The following is a 27629-nucleotide window of genomic DNA, read 5'->3' on the forward strand; positions in this document are numbered from 1 at the left end:
GTGGCCGGGGGTAGTACTGAGACTTGGGCCACAAACAGCATCGCCAACGTTCTTCACTCGCCATCCCGAACATGTGCATCCACACAGCGGAGCAATGCGTTTTAATTGCCTTGATATGGCTGCCATAGTTAGGAGACAGAGACACTCACACATTTTGGGATTTCCCAAGGGGAGAAAAGGGTAAAACATTCAACATGTCCTATGTAGAGACTTGCCACAGGATTCGTTTCGAGTTGCCATGGAAACAAACTCTGAACAGAATCATTTAAAATGATTAAGTGTGCACTGATTTAATTTGTTACATTTTAATTGATCTAAAATCAAAACGAGCACAGTTTGCTAAATGTAGTGGTGCGCTGCCACTGAAATGTATTACAAGGCATTTCAGAATATTCAACTGAAACATCGAAGGCAGATCAGACTTGAGTAGTATCACAGGCGAAATGAGCCATTGGGTAGGCTCCTTTGTATTGTTGTGTTGTTTGTGTAGGAGTATGTTTTGTTGATAAAAATGGAAACGTTTTATGAACTTAATGATGTAAGAAAGGAACAAATCAACGTTTCTTAAATGTTATCCTTTATGTGAAGTTCTTTATTTGACACTCACACACACACACACACACACACATAATAGTTTGCATTTGAACTATCCTATAGTAGCAGTGAGCCCATGCATTAGGAGCGGAGAGGATACACACAATAGGAGCTGGAGCAGTGGGCAGGAGCAGTGCCACATTCGGGGAACAGTGTGTGGTTAGGTGCCTTGGAGGTGAGGGTGTTGTTCATTCGCTCCCACCTTCCACCAGGGGACTGAACCGCTGAACTTTCGGTTACAAGTCTGCTTCTCTAACTGTTTTGGACGGACTAAATAATAGTGCAGCTTCATATATCTATGTAATATAGCCTATTTAAGGTCTAGAATAATCTTATGTTTATTCTTTTAGAAAAAAAACACTGACCTTACCTTTAATCACAAAGCAGAAAGACCTTTAGATATAAAGTGTTTGGTCAATTCACTGCACTGCCAAAATAATTAAGTAATGACATCTTAAAGGCGATGCGTTTCCGATGGAAAAGTGACATTGCATTCGTATACAGCCTTCTGGGGAGATGTAATTACAGCGTATTGACATGCAGCAATGAGGTACAGACCACTGGTCAGATGTTGGCAGCATGCATGGCTCTAGGTGTTCCATATACATGAAATGATTTGTGGACTTCAAAACAAGAGAAGGCAAAGAGGCTGAGAAAAGTGCTGATGCAATGGCCGTAGTTACTTTAATCGCTTTCATATTTTACACTGCCTCACATTTAGAGTCTGTGTGCATTTATGTGTTTATGAGCAAGTGAGGGTTGTGTGAGTAAGTGTGTGTGTGTATGTGAGTGTGTGAGGGGGAGAGAGAGAGAAAGAGAGAGAGAGAGAAAGAGCGAGAGAGAGAGAGAGAGAGAGAGAGAGAGAGAGCGCGCGAGAGAGCCAGCCAGCCAACAGTAAACAGCTCAGAGAAGACACAGCCGAAGTGATTTCTACTTCTTTTATTAACACAAAAGCAGGAAACACGAGGGGCAGCGAGGGTGTAACGAGATTTATCTGGAGTGGCGACGGCGATGGAAGTGCTTGCCACTAGGGGCTAAGTGGGGGTCCAGGCTTATCCATCCGTGGTGAGAGTAAATGCTTCAGAATTCTACCGGCTAATTGAAAGTGCAGCTTTTTAAAAACAGAGATTTAATAAACCGAACATCAAAGCTGGTCATTTTTCACCGGGGCACCTCCGAGAGAAGTGGGAACCAAATTCATCAGAGCCCTGCTCAGCTCTTTTTTCGAGGACGCCAGATGACAAACTGTTGCTCTGTTCAGTGTGGTAGCAAGCGCACTAAATATAACACGCCCCCTCTCGCCCCCTCCTACCCGCTCATTATACAATGACTCACACTACAAATGTATCACTTCTATGCATCAGTATTTCTTCTTATTTTCTACATAGTTTTAATTATTTCTATTCTGTGTGTATTCTGTGTTTACTTCCTCCTTGGGGTGCCGCGACCAGGGGTAGGGGACTTGGGGGAGATGGGTGGGGTAGGGGACTTGGCGGAGTGTGGGGGAGGGGTGGGGGTGGGGGCGGCAGGCTTGGCGGAGGGGAGCACGATGGGCTGAATGGGGGGCAGAATCCTCCTGGCCATGGAAGTTGGCTTGATGTCAGGAATCTTGTCTCCGTGCTTGTAGACGCTCACGATGACGTCCACGGTCTCGCCGCCGTACTTGTTCTTCACGGTCATGGTGTACTTGCCAGAGTCCTCCATGGACACGCCCTTTATGGTGAGGCTGGCGAACTTGCCGGACTCGAGGGAGATGCTGTATTGGTCGTCGGGCTCCACTTCCTGGTCGTTCTTAGACCAGCTGACCTGCGCCTTGGGGTCGCCGCACACTAAGCAGGTCAAACTGAGGGTCTGGAAACAGCAAGAGCGAAAGAAATATGAGAATGTAACCCTCCCCTAGCCGCTCAATTCACTTCCCTATTTCAGATTAACAAGAAATGTCGCGAAAGTGGAACATGAAAGAGTGGAGGTGTGGAAAAGTGTGGAACTGTGGGTCAGAATGGTTCTGATATACTGTATGCTTGTACATCGCTAGAATTCTAATCTTGCTTACTCACTCTTCCAACCGTGCAACACAGCACTAAAGCTGATCCTTAATTAGAATGAAATATTATTGTTTCATTTTCTCTTTTCAGAGTGCATAAATTTAACTCCACTCGTTGCTTCCGAAACGCTGCATAAATCCACAAGGGTAATACTAAAAATGTAATATCTCAAGGCTCTTGGCCATGTGAGTCCTATACGCCACTGTGTTCCTAAATCAGCAAGTTGCTGAGATTAAAACTGAATAAGAAATATTGACCCGCTAATGTGGCTTTAATTTAAAAAATGCTGTTCTGACACATAATCACAAATGCCCGCTTAGACATTTGCCTGACAGGTTTCCCATAACAGTCTGACAAAGAGTGTCCAGCTGCTGAGAACCCCCCCCCCCCCACCCCCCTCCCCTCCCTCCACACACACACACACACACACACACACACACACACACACACACAAACACACACACACACACACACGCACACACACACACACACACGCACACACACACACACACACACACACACATACACACACAAACACAGACACACACACAAACAGCAGTGTGATGAGTGACTTGTGCGATTGTGGGGGATGACGACGGCATGATAAAGCCGACCTTGGCTCACTGATAAATCATCGCAGAGCCGGCCTGTTTCCCCTCACCTTGAACCCAGGGTGTTTTTCCTTGTCTTTGAATTATTCACCTTGGTGCCGCCCCCCCCCACCAACCCACCCAACCCCACCCCAGACAAGCCCAGCCTGGCCCCAGCAACCACAAATAATTGTGTTGTGGACCAACTGGCTAAAGCCACGTGTCCCTTTCGCGATAAATCATTACATCTCACCTTCTTCTCCATGATGGTGACCACGTCTGGGAGACCACCAATCACCTTACCGCGGTCTGAAATTACAAACACAGACACACACACACACACACACACAAACAGACAGAGACCCACCCTTTATTTTAGGCCCATTTGTTTCCAGATTGATTCATTTATTTATCTATCTATTTTTAGCTTAACCAAGTCTGCAGGAAGCTACCGCTAATAAAGCCACCTGCTACTGCCGTAAGCCTTTTTTCTACTCACTCTTTTCCGCATAGTCCTCGGCTCTGGAAAGCGAGAGAAGAATGGAATTGTTAGTGGAGTCATTAGCACAGAGTAATATTTTACCCACAGTCTGACTGGCTGTGCACATGCTCTGCATTGCAAAAAAAAAAACTCAGTGAGGAGCCTCATCAAAGGACCGAGCACTGAGCCGTACACAGTTCACACAACAGAGGAAGAAATGCTGCTCTTACTTGAGTTTCTGGAATTCTGCATAGGCGTTATCATAGACTGCAGAGAGAGAGAAAGAGGGGGAGAGAGAGGGGGGGGGGGGGGGGGGGGGAGAGAAACACAGATTAAAGTGAAGTGTTGATGGAAAGGAATAAAATTTGTTTTCTGCTTCGATACTCTGAGCCAGTTCTCCTGGAAGTAACAAGGGGTGGAAAAAAAATAAAATAAAAAAGCATTTCTCATTATTTTAATGGCATTGTTTTTCTGCCGTTGCCTGGAATAGCACTTCCTCATTACTGTCAGCCATCCCACCAATCGCATGACCTGTCAGAGGCCAGCCCTTGATTATGTTTGTCATCAAACAGTCTGTTGACTGACTCCAGCCTGAGCTGGGGTGGCACCTTTGATATGCCCTAGCTGCCGCCCGCCTCCACCACCACCCCTAAACCCCCCCCCCCCCCCCCCCCCCATTGCTAGTCCATCCCCGGATTTGCCTAAAAATGCTTCTTCCATGGTGTGTGTGTGTGTGTGTGTGTGTGAATGTGTGTGTGTGTGTGTGTGTGAATGTGTGTGTGTGTGTGTGTGTGTGTGTGTGTGTGTGTGTGTGTGTGTGTGTGTGTGTGTGTGTGTGTGTGTGTGTGTGTGTGTGTGTGTGTGTGTGTGTGTTTGTGTGTGTGTGTGTGTGTGCAGCTTTAGTGATGGCCTTTTCCTTTCACTTACAGATAGATAGGAGCTAGAGCTCCGTACAGAACCCCGGGCCAGGCTGGGCTGGAGGCTACAGTGACGCCAGTGCTTGGCCATGTCACCGTTGATCTAGTCTCAGGGAGGTTCTCATTGGCTCATGGGTGTGTCCACAAAACACTGCTGGATTGTGTGGAATTCAATAAGCCTAAACCTGGGACTGGTACACTATCACTTTTTAATAAACACTCCTTTTTGGAGATTTATCTATATTATGTTGTGCCGTGCATTACTGTTCTTTTTTTCTATTATGTCTATGACTAAGGATATTTTCAGGAGAACAGCACAGTAAAGAAGAAATAATCTGGTCTCCTGTTGAGTCTGCTTCTATTAAAAAGTGTCCGTCACACGATAAGGCAAACAGTAAACTGTCTCATAGAAGACTGGACGAGCAAAACAAACCCTTTTCATGGATCATACTCCTTCTGGGATTACTATTCATTAAACATTTATGGGGGGGATTCTCAAACCACCACCCACACTAACTGCTGTATAAACCACACATATTCCCACACTATGCTATGTTTCATTGTCAGAATTCAGGATAGCATATTTGCACATGCTATCCATACAATGTAATAATTATCTGTATGTATGCATGTATGTGTATGAATACAGAACTCACGTAGTCCAGAGAAGTCAATGGTGCGAGTGTAGGTCTTCTCAACGTCCGCAATGGTAAAGGTATAAACGCCCTTGTCCTTGTCGACAGGCTCCACAATCTCAATAGTAGCCATGTTTGGGGTGCCACCGATTCTCAGTCTCTCTGAAGCGGCGAGTTTGGTGTCCCTAAAAACATTACATTGGAATATAGGAACAGCTTTAAAACTTAGCAGAAACGCATACACACACACAAACACACACAGACACACACACACACAGGAGTAATTGACGCTGGGGACCCCACCACTTTTTTTCAGTCACCAATGTCTTCCCCATCACTTGTGACAGCTGAAAATAAACTCTCACTACAGTGAATAGAAAAAGTGCATAATCACCAGTTAACAGATGAAAATTGAATTGATACATAAAAATGTAAGTAAAGTGTTATAATGTAGCTATTCTTTGACGACCCCAAGTCGGAAGCAATCATCTTCGTTCCAGTGCCGTCCATCTAAAACGCATGCTTTTCTACTGAATTTTAGAAGTGTTACCATGGCATCAAACATTCGTCTTTGCTCAGTCTTTAGTCTTAGTAAACTTCAGATTATTCATCCATATTCATTAAAGATGATATAATGTGAAAAGTTGTGTGTTAGGAGTAAGATAGTTTGAGCAGTATACAACTCCTCTGGTTATAATTTGTAACTATTGCAGCAATATATTTATTCAAGCCAAGTATACATTGGTGCCCTTGTGGTACTGACAACAAGCTCCCTCTGAATGCTTATACGGAGAGGGAAGACTTGAAGCAGCCACTTCAAAATGAGATTGAAGACCCACGCATGTGTTGACAAAACTGGCTCCCACTTCACGCGGGGATATAAAGAACGGCTCTACCCCGAGACCCAGGGCGAAATGTTTATCCTTCATGTCGGTATTCTGCTGGGTTCAAGATCCGCCTTCAGGCATAGCATTAGGTAACTGAAAATCAGATAAATCTGCATTGTATTGACAGCAGAACATGAAGGGGGAAAACAGAAGCACACCTCCACACATACGCAATCTCCTGTCACCACTATTGTTTTTTTCATCATGTCTTTCATGCCTTGCACAAAAGGCCCACGGTTTTAGATCGACTCAGAAGTCATGTTTAAAGGCACGGTGGAAGTTGTGCCTTTAGGGACGCAAACCAACCGCCATCTAGCTTTGTTATTCCTCTGGATTTCCATATCTCACTGACACACTCTTCAGAGCACAGAAAAAAAACAATGTATATCCCTATATATTTCTGATATTTGATGACGACATTTTGGCCGGGTCTCCCTGGCAAAGGAAAGCTTTTCTCAGATTTCATGGATAAATTCAGGTACAAAATGAAGAAAAAATAAATAAATAAATATAAATCTGAATTTAAAACCTGATGCTTTTCTCAGTGGAATATCCTAGACAAATATAGGTGACACACAAAAAAGAGACTCGTACTTCTGCAGCCACTGGACCTTCATCTCCTCTGTGAAATACTTCATGTGGCATTGAAGCATGATTCCCTCCGTGGTGCTGTGGAGTTTGAGCTCGGCCGCAGCAGATCCTGGGGAGACAGGGGGGGGGGGAACGGGGAGAGTCACCCTTTCAAGCTCATCTGGGCTGACAATTAGTCTCTCAGTGTAATGATGTATCAACAGAGGGGGTGGGTGTGTGGGGGGTTGGGGGGGGGGCGGTGGAGAAAGGGAGCTTCGTAATGAGACTAACTGGTGATTGCTTTCACGAATAGGTTGCAGCTCCTGGGATGGCCTGTTGTAGATGAGAAACCTCGTCGTGGTGACAGGGACAAATTAGTTACTCACTCAATGGTTCATAAAGGTGACCTGTGTTGTTCCCTTAAGAATGGAATATTTTTTTAATGAGCTGCTCAGCTTCATCTGACCAATTTGTGGTAAAGAAAAGGCTCTCCAGGAAATCTGTACAGAGCAGCGAGAGAGCCAAGCAAAAGCCTAATGCTATCTCCTAGGTTTCTGCATATTGTGCATATTCGTGAGGATTACATCACTACATTTGCATAATATGACAGAGGACACTAGTATAGCTTTAGCTTCACATATCATATTGTGCAGCCTTAAATAATATCCCTGCCTCCGTTTGTGTAGTATTTCATGTTACAGTGGCATGTAAATGTTTGGGCACAGGGTTCAAATCTGTTCAAAATTGCTGTTACTGTGAATGACTAAGTAAGTAAAAGATGACCTGATTTCCAAAAGCTACAGATGACACATTTCTATAATATTTTAAGCAAGATTACTTTTTTTTACTTTTAATTCTGCACCTCCAAACATTTAACTTTGCTGATTTTTAACTTTATAAATCCACAGTACTTCAAACATGCATCAGGCTTGTTTAGATGCTCCTTTGGCAAAACTCTGACGCTGAATTCTGAAGTGAGGATGCAGAAAAGGTTTTCTTCTGATGACTCTTCCATGAAGGAGATATTTGTGCAGGTGTTGCTGCACACTAGAACAGTGCACCACCACTCCAGAGTCTGCTGAATCATCCTGAAGGTCTTTTGCAGTCAGAAAGGGATTTTGATTTGCCCTCTAGCAATATAACAAGAACGTTTTCTGGTCTTTAAAACCTCAGCTTTACCTGCACCGTTCCTGTTAACTGCCATTTTTTAATTACATTATGAACTGTGAAAAACGGCTACCTGAAAATGCTTTGCTATCTTCTTATTACCTTCTCCTGCCATGAGGGCATCAATTTTAGAGTGCAAGGCAGCAGCCTAGAGGACCCTTTGGCTGATTGTTGAGACAAGTTCAGTCAGAATCAGATTATTTATAAAGCTTTGAAAACATGCTATAGCCCTAACAAGCTAATTAAGGTCTGAGACCTTAGTAAAAGTTATCAGAGAGCTCATATCTCTTGGGGTGCCCGAATGTTTGCATTTTTTTCCACTTCAAAATAGTTTAAGACAAAAATAATACACTAATCTTGCTTAAAATGTTAAAACGTGTGTTTCATCTTTATTACTTTTGGTGATGAGTTCATCTTCTATTCACTTAACTATTCAAAGTAACATATATTTTGACCAGGGTTGCCCAAACCTTTGCATGCCACTGTACTTTAGAATGTGTTGATATATGACTCAGATTTGCACACACATACCGACATAAAGAAAACCTAAGGGTTTCACTCTTCATATGTGGCCAGAATCATGTATTGGATTGTTAGGGGGCGGACACTGGAGGATTTGAGGATTGTCAGGCTTTACACCTCTGGGTTCCACTTGAAATATGGCCACAAGTATATGTGCGTCATACTGCTAAACCTGCAATTTTATCATTGTTATTCCCTGCCGTGAGTTGCGAAAGTCGATACACTTTCTAACAGCTACCATGAAAACAAACTCGTCAATCCACACAAGCTGAGTATCAATAATAGTGTCATATAAAATCCTTTTTAAAGGAGAAATGTGTCATATTGCAATGTGACGCACCGCATGTAGAATGAGAACACATGAGAGACGTACAAAAACACAATAGCAAACGTAGCACTTACCAGCCAGACGAGTCAGGTCATTGATGATCTTATCAAAAACTGCAATAAAAAAGTTTTACAAAACACAGATATGGCCAGTTAAGGAGACATCAAAGTGAATTCATATGGCACACCACTGAACGATGTCCATAGAAAAAGAGATGCCTAGTTGAATCAAAGGCCATACAGACTTACCTTCACCGGAGACATTAATGTGGGACTCATCTTTGCCTCTGTCGTCACTGATAGTGGCCTTGTAAACACCAACAGATTTCTTGGAGAACTACAGTCATATTAAAACACACACACACACACACACACACACACACACACACACACACACACACACACACACACACGTTCCAAAATCAGTGATAAATGTGGTGAAACAGTGCAAGGTAGTAGTTGGGCACCATCTCTAAAGCGGCGTCGCTCAAGACTGATTTGCTACATCACGAAATGGTCCTGTGAGCAAATCTGAGTGATTTGACCAAATGTTTTGGAATTTTAGGCACTAGATACGGTACATCAAATATAGGTGCATTATGAAAATTCCACTGGCTGAACAAATGATGCAACCCACTGAATTGAATGCTTTCAGTTGACTGCATAAGAGAGCCTGAGATTGCTTATAGCACCGTGATCGCAAATAACGACAGCTTATTGTCCAGGATGACAAATACAGTGAAATAAAAAAAAATCAGCTCAACTGAATAGCCTTCAGTTCCACCTGTTGCTTTCACAAATTATTTGCTTTTCAACTGTCTCGACATTTTTGTCCCAGATGCCATCCAGCAAATATATGCATGTGTTTGGGGTATACAAATGTACACACACACACACGAAAAAATACAGCTGAATGACCATGAAAACTAGGCAGAAATAGTGAAAGCGCAAGCGTCGCACTCAATCTCATGGGCACTGACTGTTGCTGTTTGTTTCCGAACTGCAAAGGGAAACTGACAACCTGGTTGTGTGTGCTATGTGCCAGTTACAGCACTACACCACCCAACAACGTTCACTCCCTCCCCCCTCCCCAACCCACAAGTGGGCTCTTCACGGCTCAGAGGACCTCGAGAGAGAGAGAGGAGGAACACTTACCAGGGCAAGGGGGAGCTTGCACACTCCAGATGTTAGGTCCGCTGGCACGTCGGGGACGACTTCGGCGCCGTCCTTAAACCAGGTGAAGGCAGACTCCTTCACCAGATTAGCCACCTGCACAAGGGGACACACACAGAGGGAGAGGAGGATGAGGAGGAGCCGTGAACCAGAGACAAACGCGCCCGAGCGACGTGGCAACGGCAGCGTCGTTTGGAAACGCCATCTGTCACACTGTTGCCGTGACGGCTCTCTGTGCGGGGAGAACAATGATGATCCCTGTGACGAAGATGAATTGTGCAGAGAGCATTAGTCATTTAGATAGGCATCAGTGATAACTGAGGCCATTATTTTCACTCAGTCTTTTGGCAAATCTAACGGGTGGGGTGGGGGCTTGTGTGGCGGCGGCGAGTGCTTGACTTGCCTTGCAAACGAGGGAGACGGAGCAGTCGTCGCCAACATGAACAGAGAAGAACTCGGCAAAATGTGGACCTGGGGAGAATTACAGATCACATTCCAGGCCTTTGTTCTTGAGCCAACTAACACCGTGAGCGCAAAGGAAAGCTGGGAAATTAACTTACTGAGGTTGCAGTTTTTCTTTATAAATAAGCATAAATTACAAAGATTATGTAACTATTACTGCACCGTATTTTCTCACAAATGGGTTGAATTTCCATCATACCTTCCTTGACTCTGATGTACTCCCTTCTCTGATAGTCAGCCTCAGCCAAGGCTGCCTGAAAGGCTGGAATCATCAAAAAAAACAAGAGTAACACCATCAGTCAGAGTGACACTCCACAGGGTGATATACCCCATGTTAACATCCCAGATTAGCACTGGGTAACCCTGAAACAGACGGACATCTCACCATCTCCGATAAGCACCAGGGATGACTGTGCTTTGGCCTTTCCGTCCTGGATTACAACAGTGAAGGTGCCCTCGCTCTCCTCCGTGAAGTGGTCCAAAACCATCTCAATGATGCCGGTAGAGGCATCATGGCTCATCTTGGTTTGCTGAGAGTGCAGTGAGCAGTAACAGTTACCACCCAGTATTTCAATTTGATTACATTTTGTATTCTTCTTTTCTAAACCAAATAAATAAATAAAAAGCTGGGCAAGGCAGAAAGACGCACTGTATTTCCAACGTTGACAGCAGAAATGAATGGCCCCATCGCCTTGCGAAAGAAATGCCTTTTCTTATTTTTACCTCACAGTTGGCAAGCTCCTTGTTGTTGGCAATCCACTTGTAGGTCACGGCGGCGGAGATGCTCTCAGCCTGGACTGAGAAGCGCACGCGACCCCTCTCTAGGATCTTGTATGCCATTTCTACCTTCATAGGAATAACTAACGAGGGGAAAGAGAGAGCAAGGTAACTGCGGCGGCACATCACCACAGCTCACTGAAATTCCAATTGAGAAGTCGTGTCTAAATAAATATTTAGCGAGCCCAAGGGATCAACTGACAGGAGCAGCGAGGTAGTTTGTGCGGAAGATGCCAGAATATTTGAGCTGTTACATCGCAACATCTACCTTCTCTTTCTGTTCAGATGACTGGCTATAATGGCCCCCTGAGCGCTTTATATATATATATATATATATAAATCATATTTAAATTATATTTTGGGTTTTGAGTAAACTAACCTTTACAGATTAGTTTCATGCACATGCACTGGTATTGGACATCAATATGGAGGGTGCTTACTTGGGTTGCGGATGTCGTAGCTCAGGGCCAGCATTTTCTGCATCTCTGCAATGGAGCATGGCATTAATACACGATAATAAAATAAACATTTTACTGTGTGTAATCATTTTATGATTATAGTCATTTGCCGTTGCCATCTAGTAAAGCATCTTATGTGTGTGTGTGTGTGTGTGTGTGTGTGTGTGTGTATGTGTGCGCTTTTGTGTGTCTGTGAGTGTGTTTCCATGAGACTGCATCAGCCCACACAAAGTATAATAGTTTTAATAAATAACAATCTAGTCATAATATATTTACCCACCTTCGGTAGATATTTTGTAGCTGGCTGAGGCGCCATCTGTATGGGTAGCAACGACTGAGAATGTTCCAACATCCTCTTTGTCTGGGTTCTTGAAAAGCAGTGTTGAGCTAGAGAACGAGGGGGGGGGGGGGGGGGGTTGTTGCTCAGGTAAATTTGACACGATATCAAAACATGAGTGTAAGTGCTTCTTAAGATTCACACAGGACACATGCATAGTCACAGGCGGCGGGCTTTGCTTACGTGCTGCCTTGTGTCTTCACAACTGTTCCCTTGGAGAAGTCAGTGATCTCCTTGTAGGACTTCTTCCACATAAACTGAGTCTTCTCAGTCATCTGGCAGCTCTCGAATGACAAAGAAATGTCGCCTGTGTTCTCGTCCACAGCACACTTAATCTCGTGCGCGCCTTTGAAATGAGAAGGAGACGTGTAAGAGGTTGATTGACGACTAAGCTAAACAACTGAAAGGGAAAAAAGCTGAGAGATGGAGCACGTTTGTGCATAGAGCATTTGCATGTGGTCGATTTTCTTTTTTCTTCTCAGGCTCAGATCTCTTTCTTTCAGTTCTGGCACACAGCAACAGCACAAACTCCTGGCCTGCTCCTGCCTGGTATTGTTTAATTCCCATACACTCTGACAAGAGCCTCACCACGCAACTCTACACTGCACCCTGCTGGCCAAAAGTGTCAGGGACATCACAGCTCCAAAAAAAAAAACATTTGACACCTTCTGATGAGTCAGAGGCTTTTTTCCCTTTTCCCACACCCAAATGTTCCTTATCGACTCCGCCACAGACGACTCCTCCCTGGGACTGTTCAAATCATTCGCTGCTGGTGTCTCTTACCCCTCCACCGCAGCCAAGCCCTCCACACAGAGATTATCCTATTTTCATACTGAGGAAACTCATTATATATATACTGAGGAAACTCATGAGCTGAATGAGTATATATAGTTTCCTCAGTATATATATATAAATATATATATACCCACACACTCCTCTATATATTTCTCTGAAACACAGAGCGGTGTTTCTGTGTCAGGAGGGATTCTTTCTCTCATCCCTCTCTTGTGCTTTCATGTTCTTTAATATCTGCCTGGGCTTGAAATGAGCATCCCCGCTGGCACCCAGGCTTACCTGGCAGTGCCTTGGCAATCACTGGGTCGGAGGGGCCTGACGGTGCGCCAAGGCCCTCAGCATTCTCTGCACGCACCCTGAACACGTAGGCCTCGCCAGCCTCTAAGCCGGTCACCTGAGCAGAAGAAGTCACAGGTAAGCACAGTGTGGACCAGACAGCAGGAAACACACACACGGAGCCAGTAGTAAAGGAAGATAATGAGGCCGGTGTCTGCTATTGTCGTCTTCTATTGCATTTGGAGGCTTTTGCACGGATCATCTGGAGGACGTTACCTTGACGTAGCGGTGATTGACGGCTTTGGTGTTGGCAGCATTCCATGTGCTGGAGCCGACCTTGGCAAACTCCACAACGTAGCCAGCGACGGCACTGGCACCGGTGTACACCGGAGCCTTCCACTCCACAACCACAGAGGTGTCCCTGATCTCACAGAAGGTCAGGTCGTAAGCAGGGCCTGTCATTCAAAACAACACTGCACTAAGACCCAAGGAAAAACAGGACGTCACATTCATTTAGCAAACAACACATAGCTAAGAGACTTTGCCGTATCACTGTTCCTTAAGGTGCTCGTTAGGTAGCTGATTATGAATGCATGTCATGGCTCATGGGCAAGCTTGCCGGTCAACACAATATTTCATTATGCAGAGGGCTTGAGTGCAATCGTGACGACAGAAAAACAACCAAGTAGCTTGGGAATGTTAGCAGCTGAAGGTATTTTGAAATTTGCCTTACCTGGTTCGGGCGTCTTCCAGGCCTTACACTCGAAGGTGGCACTGGGTTTGGAGGCCTGGCCAAGTCCAGCAAGACTCAAACCGTAAATTTTGAATTGGTAAGACGCGCCCTCAGACAGATTCTCAACCTATAAAAGGAGCACCAGTGCATTTAAGAGGGATTTATTCATGTGGTACAAGATGCTGCAATAAGAATATAAGGTGGTGTCAGACGTTATGTCCAGGCCTACCTTGTAAATTCTCTCTTTGATAGGGGGGATGTTCACTTCCTTCCATACGTTCTTGGCCATGTTGCTCTTGTCAATGTAGTACTCACTAACTTTTGAGCCACCAGACTTCAAAGGACGCTTCCAATTCAGAACCATGGAGGTTCCATCACAGCTCAGCAGAGAGATGTCGTAAGGAGCGGATGGTGCTTCTGCGATGGAAAGCGAAAGATTAAACGTTGTCATTACAATATACTGTACGTCCAGGGAAAGGTCAGACAGCTTTGCTCTTGACAAGCCTCTTCTTCTTGTCAAGACAGAATTTTTGACAATGATTTTTCCATTCTGCTTTACATCAGGATCCCATTTATGACAATCCGAGAGGTTTATCTCCCTCATTACATGGGAGCCTGTTACCAGTTTTGTTTAGAAGAGGAAAACATCCATACTATAGTTTACAAATCGATTTTGCAACCTTCCAGACAGCTGACAGATAAAGATTTTGTCGGGTTGATCTCCAATTTGTGATCATCCCTATTTAAACTTTCAATAGACTTGTTTGCGCTTAAAGCACCTGACCAAATTGATGGGAGTTTCATTCTTCTTGCACTGCATATTAATACTGATCTAGCTCCCAGTGTTTGCTTTTAATTTATATCCATGGCTGTTTGAACAGTTGTTTAAACACTCAGCATCGAAGCTTGAAAAATGCGTGGTTTGCCAAGTAATGGCCAATCTAATCTATGAGACAGCTTGACTCATGAGTGACGAGTCTTTAATCTTCGTCATGTATAGTAAATTATTCATTTTAGCACAAAGAAAAGGGGGCGGCGTAGGCCTGTGAGGAGTTGTTGCTGTTCTTATCATGGCAGTGTGAAATGTTAGACTGACGGGGGAAATTATCCATGGTAATTTATGAGTTGGGGAGTCAGATTATTACAGGTCACAAATGTAGAGTTTTCTAATATTTTTGTTGATACATGTTTGGAGATGGCCCTACTAAAAACAATAATACATATACCTATGCTCAAGTTGTGTGTGTGAGGTCATGTGTTTAGGCATACATGTGTCTGCAAGAAGTGTGCATGCGTGTAGAATATGTGCTTGAGTGTAAGGGCAAGTGTGTATAATATGTGCTTGAGTGTGAGTATCTCTGTGCGTGTGTGTGTGTGTGTGCGCATGCGTATGTCTATGAGTGTACATGTGTATGTGTGTGGCTGAGTATTGCGGTGGTGGAAATGGCAGCCGATTATTTTCAATTTCCACGTTGGCATCTGTCTCGCCTCTCAGCAAATCAAACATAATTCGACAGCCCGCATTTCTAAACATTGTCTCTAATATAGCCCCCCTCCCCCAACACACACACACACACACACACACACACGATACTCACTGAGAGCAGCGCGCACAGAGATGGGGGCTGACTCCTGGGATTCATCACTAAGACCCAGCTCATTGATGGCTTGAACACGGAACACATACGTCTCACCGGTAGTCAGGCCGTTAACCACAAACCTAAACAAACAGAGGGGGGGAGCAAGCATCCACGATGAGAGGGAGGTTATGAGGTCCTTTTTTATCCATGGGAGAAAAGCTCACGTGTGGCATACTGTGTGTGTGTGTTTTGGCAGCTTAGGTTATGTACACAGGCTGGCGGTATGCAGACTTTTCATCACATAAAAAGGCCAAACCGTTGACAAAGATTTGCTCAATATCAGCAATTATAGGAAGCATTTCACGTAAGGGATAACGGCCGACGAGCATTCCAGTCCTACAAAGATAATGGACGCTGCGGGGCAAAGAACGCCACGACGCGCAGCGGAGTGGTGTTGCGCCGTGAAGTCCATTATCTTTGTAGAACTGGACAGCTCGGAGGCCGTTATCCCGCTTATCTCCCGTTTACAACATCCAAAAAGTTTTTTATTTTTATTATTATTATTATTTAGAATTTCCTTTATCTTTAGGAAACTTAATATGCATAATAACCTGATGAATTCTTGATTTGAAGCTTAGTGCTCCTGTTAGAGAAAGTAGTGCGTTTTTTGAAGAAAAAAAAACGTTACGTTGGTTGTCAATGGTAACCATTCAAGAGCATTGATATGGAACGCGATTTAACTTTTCTACTGGGACTACGTCCAAGGTGTCCATCTATACGAACTTATTGTACACCCCATTAGCCAATCAGAAAACAGTATTTCGTTCCAGAGGGAGATAACTCCGAATAGACACTGTTTCTTTCACTCTTGAACTGTACCGTAAACCCCATAATGGACTATCGAACTGCTTAAATTTGTTGGGTATTCAGAAAATGTGATTCCTGATGAAACTTGACATGTTATGTGGAATCAAATAAAGTAAATAAAGTGTGTGTGTGTGTGTGTGTGTGTGTGTGTGTGTGTGTGTGTGTGTGTGTGTGTGTGTGTGTGTGTGTAAGGCATGAAAGTCTACTGGAAGGTAATCAGTAGAGTCAGGTCGGGATTTTCATCACTAAAGTATTTTATAAAATGATTATGTCCAGCGGGACTGAGAAGGACACATTCTAACATCATGACATTATGATTGAGGTTAATGAAAGCACACAAATCAAAATAGATAACACAAACAAATATATAAGAAAAAACGGACATACTTGGTTTTCTTGTATGGCTTATGATTGGCTGATCCCCAGGCCTTGGTTCCCTTGACGCAGGAGTCGATGTAATAACCAATGAGATTATTGGGCTCCCTGGGCGGGGCCCACTGAATGACCACTGAGGTGTCAGTTTCCCTGGTGGCGACCACCTGACCCGGAGCGGAAGGCACACCTATTGGATCAAACCACCGTGTATTAGAGACAGAGAGAAAATGGGCTCATTGTTTTTAATTAACTACAAAGCCAATGACATCCTGGGCCGTGGCGGCCCACCCTTTTTTTTTTTTTAAATGAGGTCAGGGAGGATTTTTGGCTGTAATTAATTCAGCCCGTGTCCTCTTACCCTTGAGCTCCTGGGTCTGGATGGGCTTGGAGGGTTCGGAGGCCTCGCTGGTGCCGTACATGTTTGCGGAGAGCACTCGGAACTGGTACTCCTTGCCCTCAGCCAAGTCAAACACGGCATAGCGGGGGGATCTCACTGGCACTTGAGTGTTCACCCTCTGCCAAGCACCGCTTCCAGCCATACTCTGAAGAAAAGAAGGTTAAAAATAAACCCCAAAATCAAATCACATTGAAATGAATATGGATTGACATAGAGTAACAAAGACCTACAGTAACAAACAAGCCTCTTGATGATAGCCGTGACTGTAACTGTTCCCTTGACAAAGATCATGTCATTGTTATGCACATACTGTGAAATTAGCCAAGATGCAATACGGTGCCCTACACCCCCGGGATGAAGCGAAGACAAACCTTCTCGATGTAGTACCACATGGGCGCACGGTCATGATAGGCAGGTGGGCTCCAGCTGAGCACCACATATGTTCGGTCGGTCTCGGAGGGATGGATGTTGGTGGCTACCCCGGGTGCTTTTCCCTTAGCTAGAGATGGAGCACATCAAACCGAATTACTGTCCTCGTCCAAAATGAGCACCCAGCCATGCATTACCTCTAGGAAATGTCAGCGGCAATGTCACAGGTTCTGCACTTCCAAGTTACACTAATGGCATCCGATGGTTACTGCATGCACTGCGGTGTCTATTTTGTGGGCACAGGCCGAAAGCTTTGAGGCAGGTTGATGTGTTCATTTCAATTTGGGTAAAAAAGGAGGGTGTACCAGGTTTTTCACCATAGTGCATATGGTGAGAGTACATGTTTAAATATAGATATTGCATGAACCATTTCCCAGATTAGACAAATACTGTATAGTGTTCCTGTCAAAATACCAGTGAACGAGCTGGTGCTATGGTCTTTGCCAAGAGGCATGGAAATGAACTGAAGAAAATTAATTAATGTGCCATGCGAACACACAATGTTGATAAATCAAGTCTTCTGTGTCAAACATGAAATAAAAAAAATATATTTTGAATTGAAAACATTTTCCTTTGAAACAGAGCTGAATAGAAAAGCAAATATGGCTTCAACACTGAGGCACAAACCAAACTGAAATTAGGGTGAAATGTTACACCTCTGGAAAAAGAGATACCACAGATGGTTGTATGTTTCCTTCCTGATGGAATTCTCATCAAAATCTAATTAGCACCTCTCAGATGAGTTCCAATTATAGACTGCATAATTATTGCTAATTATTGAATAGGAAAACATCAACAGAAAAATATGGAAAAGTGACTGTCGCCGAGGCTCAAATTGTAAAATATATCTAATGTCGAGTACCTGTACTAATAAAACACTAATGAGCACACACATATAGAAACACGATTCACTAGTTTGTGAACAGTATACTACCTTCAAGGTCATCGTTGTAAGTCACTACATCAAGTTTGCCGCCCAACTTTGTGACTGAGGGGAAAAAACACAAAAACACAAGTTATAAATACTATTAGTTGCTGTAAACAATGAACTGTTGCATAGAGTAAATTGTATGCAAATGTACTGTATGCAAAAGAAAGGTAATTCTCCTGTATTACCGTGAAGTCTGTCAAATTCGGTTGGGTCCAGGGCAGCGATGGGGTCAGACATTCTGCAGGGCCTGCTGACGCCGTGAGAGTTGATGGCCCTGACCCGGAAGTAATACGAGTGTCCCTCGAACAGGCCAGACACTGGGTATTTACAGATCTTGATGGGAGAGTCATTACACTGTGTCCAGTTCTCGGTGCCAACCTCACATCTGCCAGAGGAAGCAGACAGGTCAGTATAAACAAGACACCATCTGCCAGAGGGCTGCCCAAGCAACCCAAATGATTAAATTATTTTCCCAGCGATGCACTGAAGAGAGATTTTAAGTGTTGGGGAAGGTGAACTAAACTACATTTGTCACATAGTTTGTCTATTATGTAACCTCTCCATGGTTGACGATGATGATGATGATGATGATGCATAGCCTTGTTTATCAGTTATCGCTGTCAGTAGGCTGTGTGTTGTTACATTAATCAGAGTTTGTCTGCTAGCTGTTTTTGTTTTGGTATCCTGTTAGGGAAAATGTTAAACTCTCCCTAGACCTGAGGAGAAATATCTACAGTCTCCAGTCACTTTTCATATCACACTGAAAGAGGGCCTGTCAGTAGAATCACCGGTCTACAAAGTATCCGATGATGGGGCCTTCAGTGGTGGTGTTCGGAGGCTTCCATGACACAATAACATAATCTCTGTTGGCATCGTGGATCCTGATGTCCATAGGGGCACCAGGTGACTGAGGGACTGGGGGGGGACCGTCTGAAAGAAGAAGGGGGGGAAAAAAAGAGAAGAGGATGCCTCGAGCTGAAAGCGACTGAGCTCCACAGCAACCCAACCCATGGTGAGCGATTCTGAATTTTTTTCCCTGTAATGGCTAGCGGGTAATAGAATTCTAAAAATGACGACAGCGGGGCCACCTAGAGAATCCATTACTCTCTGACAGATTACCTTCCACATAGAGGTAGGCGCTGTGTGTGGCTTCGCCCCCCTTTGTCACCATGCGGAGGGTGTACAGGCCCTCATCATCCTTGTAGAGCTCGGGAAGGGTGAGCTTAGCAACACCTCCGCCGAACTCCATTTTCGCCCACTTTGATCCTTTCAATAGGTGCTCTGGGGAGGGAGAGAAATCACATTTTGAGACTTTAGATAGAGCTGAAGAGTTTTTTTCTTTCTTTTTTTTCTGAAAACAAGGTGTTACTCCCGATTAGAAAATGATTTGGAGGGTGCAGTCTGTTTCTCTTTCTGACTATAATTTTTTTCTGTCTTCAGAACAGAACAGATAGAATAGGTGGTACTTGTAGCATCACTAACAGTGTATTGTTGCATTTTACACTGAATAGAGCTAAGCTTCAAGGCTTAACCATGATCATAACCATTTGTCTGAATTCCCTACAGATCATGTTAGTTCTTAAAAACAACAAGTGGCTAGTAAGCTCAGAATGTAGGCAATGCCAAAAATCACTTCCACGATGTAAAGCATGTAAGCAAAATGTGCAGTATTTCATAAAATATTGTGTTTCACTGTGTTTCACTGTGTTACATTGTGACTCAGTGGCCCTTCTTTGGCTGTGTAACTGTCAGTTTTATACTCACTGTGGACACACACATTAAAACCAAAGCTGTAATTAAAATATGTCCTTACCATCTTGGTACCACAGTACTTCAGGTTGCAGGTTGGCAAGATTGGGACTGACAGTCATTTTACAAGACAAGGTGATGCTGTCACCCTCTTTTGCAAAAGTCCCTTTGAAAGTCTCCAAGAAGGTAATGCTTATCTTTGTGTACTTGATCTCAGGCAAAATTGCAACTGTCAAAAGGGGAAATACTTTTCTTTACTTTCATATCACATTTTCCTCCTGAATACAAAATATGACATGGTATGGACATTTAATATTATTAAATTCAATGTGTTGTATGTTCCATGCAAATGTGTTTTGTTCATTAGTGAGAATTTGAGGGACATCCTTGTGTGTGACAAGAAAAAATTAAAATTAAAATACCCAACCTATGTTGAGGAAAGCTGTGCACACACTGAATGCCAAACTCAAGATTCAAGATATGTGCGCAACTTACACTCCATGGGCATCCAGGTATAAGGACAAGATGGCTCCTCTTCCCTGTTTTCTTTAGAAAGCAAAGAGTTACCATAAAAACAAGCCAGAGGACACAGCATTTATTTAGTCCTTTTCCACCACACTATTGTACCGCACACTATTTACACTACTCTACAACAAATCCATTATTTGCATTTTGCTGATGAAGTTATCATCTAACCATAAAACATTATGACCATTATTTATGCCATATTAAGTATATAATGCGCTGATTGCAAATGGCACGTCATTAGGGAGCTTTCCAAATGTATTACTTTTTAAAGAGGTGATTCAGTGTTATTGTTGTGGGAACTTTTGAGAGTGATAATCCACCTCGTTAGACTGTGCTTCAAATGTCATCAAAAGTTTTCAGTGCTGGACTTACTCTTTACAATAATGGAGGCCTGAGTGGAGGCCTGACCATGAGAGTTGGTGGCAACAGCAGTATACATGGCAGTGTCATTAGTTCCACATCTGAGAGAAAAAAAAATGCATTTTAATATGGGGCGCCATGGGTGGAAGACCTTATTTTGTTGACAGAACACATTCAAATGTGAATTTGCTTTCACGTTAGCAAAGGCTGCTTGAACTTTCATAAACTTTTAGAACTGACACTGATGCCTACCAAAGTTCAAGCAGCCTTCGCTTTCCTGGACAAAGGCATACCGCAACCTGCCAACTCATGGAAGGCATTGGACCACAGACCTTTCGTGCAAAGTATAATTTTAGTAATATGGCCCGTGGAAGTTGTTTTTTTTTGTACTTTAGCAAAACAATGACGTCTATGAAAGTTCAAGCAGCCTTTGTTTTGGTCGACGAAATTTCCTCTGTAACTTGCTGACTCATCAAATGTGTAGGGCCAAAGACCTTTTGTGTACATCATGCTTTAACCTACTATTCTAGCAGAAATGTTATGTAGACAAAGGCACATAATTAGCATAGCAAAGTTAGTTGATGGGGGATTAATCTTAAGCTTTACCCATAATACTGCAGCAAGTTCCGCTGCACATCGGGGCTCTGTTCATACTGTTGGGATCTATTGTTCAAATAAGTCTGGTGGACTATACTATATAAATATATATATATAAATAATAATATTATATTATCCCCTACATACGAAACTGTGTGATAGTTAAGTAATATGTATGATAACATATGGTTACACTGCTTGGCAGGAGGCTGTTTCAGTGATATTTGTGCTATTACTGATCCATTTAAAGTTTGTTTTGTGACTTTTTTATTTGAGTTTGAAACTGCTCCTTCAAAACAATATCATTACAGCGAGGATATATGGATCGATGAGTGGCCTCTTGTCTAACCTTTGCAGAGCTCATTAAATCACACCACAGGTTAGCAACGAGCAAATGTTTCCAGTCTGAGGGATAATGACATGAGCTCCAGGACGTTGCTTATACATTCAAAACATGTTGAACATGGGAACCTCTAAGATGTGAATGGCAACCATCCCAAGTCTGTAAGGAGGGAGGCAAATGAGAATGGCTGAAATGTGACCTTCAAGACCACTGTACTATTTTAAAACTTCCTACATTCCGTCCAGACTGCCGCGATGCATACTGCGACAGCTTTCACAGAAAGTGAAAGGGCTTTGGAAAACTTTAGGAAATAAACACTCAGTTGGCAGCCTTTTTTGCCTGATACCTTTCATTCTCTGACAGGAAAAGGCAGACTCAGTGTGCAGAGCTGACTCGTAGGCTGGGCCCGGTGCCGTCATTACTGACATGGTGTCAGCAGAGAGATATAGCTCCACTTTAAGGAGCTGCCGTGTCAAATGACACAGAGCTCAGCGCTTTGGAATGAACAGCTGACAGAACCTTAAGACGAAGGGCGGTCCTCCGGTTCGCCTTGGACAAAATTGGAAAAGCTTACGGCGTGATGCCATTCACACAGCTACCTTTTGTGGACCCACACGTGTTATCGGTAAGCCTAGCACTGGTCGGGGTGTACCGCAAAGGATATGACACAGTAATTCACAGAGGAAATTGTGTCACTCTGACTTACAAAGTCCTGATCCACATGGTCCGATCAAAGTGGGGCTGTAGCTGCAGTCATAATTGTACAAATAGGTTCTGGGCACTTTTTGTCCTTTTGGAAAACTGGTAAATGCGAAAACTGGGATAGATTTGTTTTTGTCATAATATATTCACAGATGGGGCAATTTACAGTCCACTGTACAAGTACATAACACAATGTACATGTACATGTCATTCTTGCACTGACCTATAATAATGTTGAGTAGGTTAATGCAGACTCAAAGGGGATTACACAAAATACATTACTTGGTGATCTGCAGGGTCTGAATTCCAGCATTGTTCACCACCTCGTATTTTCCTGATGAGATGTCAAGAAGGATATTGTCTTTAAACCTGTCAAAAGGAAAATGAACAGTACACAGTGTACATTAGTTTCAGTTTATTTGTTCGATCTACGTGCTTCTCACAGTTTACTTCTCCCTGTTGTAGCTCCAATTTTCCAAGACTACATTTGAGAAAGTGAAATGAAATCTGATCTCACGTTCTATCTCAGAGATTTGGCCTTTGGAGGCTTGTAATACAAGCCTGCTTAACAAGGTTCCAATTCATTCTCAAACAAGTGATCCAAACCAGACATGCAATATAACCAGACAGCAAAATAAAATGATATGGGTCCCAGTCAGTTGAATCTTCAACAAGGAGTTTTCTGAGTGAGTTAATGGTTTTTCATTAATATGGGTTCCTTCAAAGAATGCTATACCATCATGAGCTTCTTTTTGCATTGTCCGTATGGACACTTACAATGCCACAGTGACAACAGTTCACCCCAGTGACCTGAGCTTTGTTGACAGGGCATCAATGTGTTTCTGTGATGCTAACTTAATAAGTAGGACAGAAGTTACAAAACGTTCTTCTTCCCATGATTGGTTTGTAAAAAGAGCAACTCACATCTTGTTCAGTGTTGCACAGAGTACACTGATGCAAAGCATTGCTTTAAAGTGCTTCCTGACAAGACAATTTAATGTATACCAAACACTCACCATTTGATAGCGGGGGTTGGGTATCCATGCACGGTGCAGAACAGTTTTATTGGTGTGTTCTCGAACACCGTGTGGGATCTCAACCTAACCAGGAACTTGGGGCCCCTGATCATGGACCCCTCACGTATATGCGTCTCTGGCATCTTCTTGTGCAGCTTTTGGAAAACAGAGAGCTGTTATGTAGACAGAAACAGCAACAATAATATTCTTTATCAAAGGCAGCCCTAATGAGATAAGTACACTTTTAGAGGAGAGATCTAAACATGATAGTAAGAAATATACACAGCTTCTGCTCTATCTTTGGACAAATATGAAAATTGTTGTTGTCATAAATCACTGAAATATTGGAGAAACCCAGGATTTTATTACCAAATTTGTATTTCCATTTTTCTCTCAAACATTATGATGTTTCCAAAAATGTACCAAAGTGCAAAACATGTTCAGGCTGACAAGAAGTGTATTTAAAATGACTATACATTTGTATAATCTTGCAATCCTCCTCCACACACAGCCATATACGAACCAACATGCACAGCACAGCACAAAAGACAGATAAGGCCTTTACCACTTCCTGTATTTTCTTTGTGAACTGATGCCTGTACGCCACCAAATCGTCAGAGCTATAATCACAGATATACAAGTATGGGTTAAATTATGTATACAAGAGTGTAAAAGGCATAACAATAACATAAAAAAGAACTCCACAAGTCTACAAAAATGGTAATAAATTTCACTCAGGAAACATTCCGTACACAAATTTACTTCACGTTTGCAATCAAATGGAGCCACTATCAAATCCAACTAAACGTAATGAGATTAAAGCAACACCATCAACCTAGTGATGCAGAAATCAATGAAGGCCAATACATTCAAATGTGGGATTTCAAACATCCATATTTGCTAATCTTTGCAATTCAAAATCACTCTTCTGAAAACATTCGGTCAGGCAGTCAGCAGTAGTGTTATTCTTCACGGATACAACAGTGAGTATCAAGCGACCTTGGGTTACTTGAAAGGCGCTATATAAATCTAAGTTATTATTATTATTATTATTGTTATTAGTATAACCTTGACACTAGGTGACCAGTGCATGCATTTATTTGTGCTGATCTTCAAACACAATACAGCAATGTAGGCATGCTATGAAGCACTACCAACTCTCACCTACGGTCCGCAGAGGTGGCTTTGTCTTATGAAACAACATCCGCTGCTCCCAAGCGGCACAAAGCCACCGATTGCTATGAGCATGCAAATATTATTTAAATGATACTACAGCATTTCGATGTTCACTAGGTTATGGCATTAGTATTATGATTAACAAAAATGTCATGTTTTGGAACTATGCAAAGAAGCATTGACCTGTTATGTAAGTAGGCCTACAAGGTATGGATGTTAAGGGCATATGAATTAATCCAGTAAGAGTTTCTTGTGTGTGACCGGCACAGAGTAGTTCACACAGAAAAATGTGTTATTGAAAAGGCAAGATTATTAAGTTGTTTAAGCTTTTGATATGGCGGAGATTATGATTGAGGTACCTTAGACATTGAGGGTTAGAGTATGCGGCTCTAAAACCCATTTGGTCACCATATGTTAAGCTATGCAACGCATTTAGTAAAAAGCATAGCATTGAGGACCAATGCGTCGGTATTATGCTACTCTTTGCACTCTTCGATGCAATGACACGAGATAAAAGCCATATATGAATTGGCTAAAACAAACTGTCAAAGACAGGTTGTTTAGTGAGGTCTCAAAGACTTCACAGCCATTTTCTTACCTTGAGTACTCTTCGACAACATATTTAGACTGACTACTGCTGTAGTCATGACTCAAGTGCTTGTGGGCAGCAACTTTTGCAGCCATATTTGACAACTTCAAGGGACCTAAGAATCAAATGAGGAATACAAATATGCACCATCTCTGCATTCTAAATTGAAATGTGATTTTCCACTTTTCTGAAATAATGGAAAACTTGGCAATGCTTGTGGTAGTTTTTGTCCTGCTGTTGTAAGCCAGTGATGCATTTAGGACCCTGTGTTCATAGGCTTCAATTTCCAAAAGCCTTAAGGGCTAGAGGGTCTGAATTAATGGAGCGCTACAAGAAATGGCTGTAGATTATATTTGCTAGCCAGAGGGAAAGTAGATTCAGTCTTGGTTTAAAATTAGAGGGTGGGGGTTGGTAGGGGACCAGTTGGTGATGGTGTGTGAGAGAGGGAAGTGGGGTGGGGGTCCAGAATGGCTACTGTACGATCTATACAGGTCTTTCTCGGCTCATATGCTGTACAAAGTGCCATTGATAAGCTCCAAAAACAACTCCATCATTTAATTTCTGTGACCGTTATGAGGTTGGGTGTTCCATTTCAGGTTGGTGAAAATAAATAGCTGTAACAGCTTACAACATTGGAAGAATTGATCTGTTATACAACTTTTTATTATATATTAGATTCAGTATTTTGGCAATTACTGTAATTTAATGTGAAAACAATGCACACAACAAGAACCTACACATGCACAATGTCCTCAAGAAATAGTCAAAACCAAATTGCATTTCTTAAGGAACAATCTCTGAAAAGCATTCCACCATAATAAACACAATCACAGTCAACCTCTGTCCCTTCATTTATGTGGGGAAAATACAAATGCCATGCATAGGAATAATTTGCCAGTAGGCTACGTGCTCAGGCACTTGAACTCATAAAATACACCAGCTTCACTTAGTAGGCTACCAAACAGTATGAAGTCTTACTGTCTTTACACCCACATTCACAAAATGACTCAATCTAATTGGAGTAGGATGCCTACTGATTCTTTTCAGTAAAATCAAATTAATTAAATCCAATTTTTTTTTACCCATTAAAATAAAGACCTAGCACAGTCAATCTTTGTTACACTCCAGCCTTTCGCTCTGCTGCCATAGCTTATCATATTCACATATTATCCTATAAATAATTACAAATAAAGTTAATCTACTTTAAGGTATTTTAATAGTAGGCTAGCTGAATAAGCTATCAATCTACCATGACATAATAGCTTACATGCCTGCAATGCAAACTATTTGTCCACACCCAAAACTGAAAGCACCAAAAAGGACGTAAAAAAAAAAATAAAGCCCAATAACAGGCCAGACTAACTTACCCTGGGAGATAACAAGACAGCAAAGCAGAGGTGGAACAGCCTCAACCCGCTTGGGAGTCACTCGCTGATGAAAACAAAATATTACCCACTGGGAATGCTGTCGCTGTCGCATCCCATTTAAGGATAGGCACAAGACTATATATAGGCCTAGCATTAACACCAACTTTCACCCTCATTTTGTTCCTGAAGTGGTAACATTCAGGCATGATCACGGGGCATCAATTACTGATATTAGGCTATATCATTTTTCTCTTTAAATGTGTTTATCAAGTTTAATGTAAAATGAGATCGTTGCCTCGGGGTAACTGTTGCTGTGGCAAGGTGGTTGGACACTGGGGACCACTCAAGTTGAAGCTCGGCCATATCACCCACCTTTTGGAAAAACGATAATAGCCTACAGGGTGAAGTGAGGCGTAGGTCTGGGGATACAGCAAAATTACAAAAACAATAAAGATTTTGAAACCTTTGTTCTATATACAACACACACTTTGCAGAACTTCGACAATAAACAAAATAATTAAATGGCGACAAAACACTTAGTTTGGTTCAGGTCAGGTTCCTTCGAGCCGTAGACTTCTTAAGACAACGCAAATGCTATTTTTAACAGGGGATACAGTGGAGAGTGATATCTTACCCGGTTCTCAAGTTGGGTTGAGACTGTCATCTTGGGTATATTTCAGGTAGGCCTACGTGGTTAAGTGACAACCCTGGTTTATTAAGCATAGGCCTACTAAGAGTAAGTATTAAACATACTTCTTAAAAAGCCTGATGGTTTCATTTTCTTAACAAAACAAAGCCATTAGCGCTCTTCTCCTGGGGTTTCCCACTTACTCTGAGATAACGTACCCAGGTGTGTTACTAAACCACATAGCTACTA

At 42.7% G+C, this 27629-nt stretch overlaps 2 protein-coding genes across 4 annotated transcripts in view; one reads left to right on the top strand and one right to left on the bottom strand.

The window, feature by feature from the left end:
- Window positions 1-27629, top strand: part of mpc1 (mitochondrial pyruvate carrier 1) — a gene marked incomplete at its 3' end in the record, with an annotated part of 90856 nt that overhangs the window by 17427 nt on the left and 45800 nt on the right. The window lies entirely within an intron of this gene.
- Window positions 1519-26861, bottom strand: myom2b (myomesin 2b). 3 transcript variants are annotated; one of them, XM_080849234.1, is made up of 36 exons: window positions 26753-26861; window positions 25395-25500; window positions 24186-24240; window positions 23621-23775; window positions 22887-22973; window positions 20975-21063; window positions 20570-20620; window positions 20139-20303; window positions 19445-19606; window positions 19114-19255; window positions 18511-18710; window positions 18329-18382; window positions 17337-17464; window positions 16927-17110; window positions 16581-16755; window positions 15345-15466; window positions 13976-14163; window positions 13747-13873; window positions 13290-13468; window positions 13017-13131; window positions 12126-12288; window positions 11886-11992; window positions 11588-11632; window positions 11094-11230; window positions 10756-10900; window positions 10570-10632; window positions 10312-10379; window positions 9891-10004; window positions 8985-9072; window positions 8811-8849; window positions 6744-6849; window positions 5284-5447; window positions 3941-3977; window positions 3729-3751; window positions 3483-3538; window positions 1519-2445 (listed from the first exon to the last, which is right to left on the bottom strand). In XM_080849234.1, the coding sequence occupies exons 2-36, from the start codon at window positions 25478-25480 to the stop codon at window positions 2017-2019; spliced, it is 4248 nt and encodes a 1415-aa protein (XP_080705360.1). In that variant the 5' UTR covers window positions 25481-25500; window positions 26753-26861; the 3' UTR covers window positions 1519-2016. The 3 variants fall into 3 exon arrangements, with proteins under 3 accessions (XP_080705360.1, XP_080705359.1, XP_080705361.1); XM_080849233.1 differs by having other exon boundaries at window positions 23621-23793; XM_080849235.1 differs by lacking the exon at window positions 25395-25500 and having other exon boundaries at window positions 26753-26858.

This window comes from Sprattus sprattus, assembly GCF_963457725.1.
Source record: "Sprattus sprattus genome assembly, chromosome: 12".
NCBI lineage: Eukaryota > Metazoa > Chordata > Actinopteri > Clupeiformes > Clupeidae > Sprattus > Sprattus sprattus.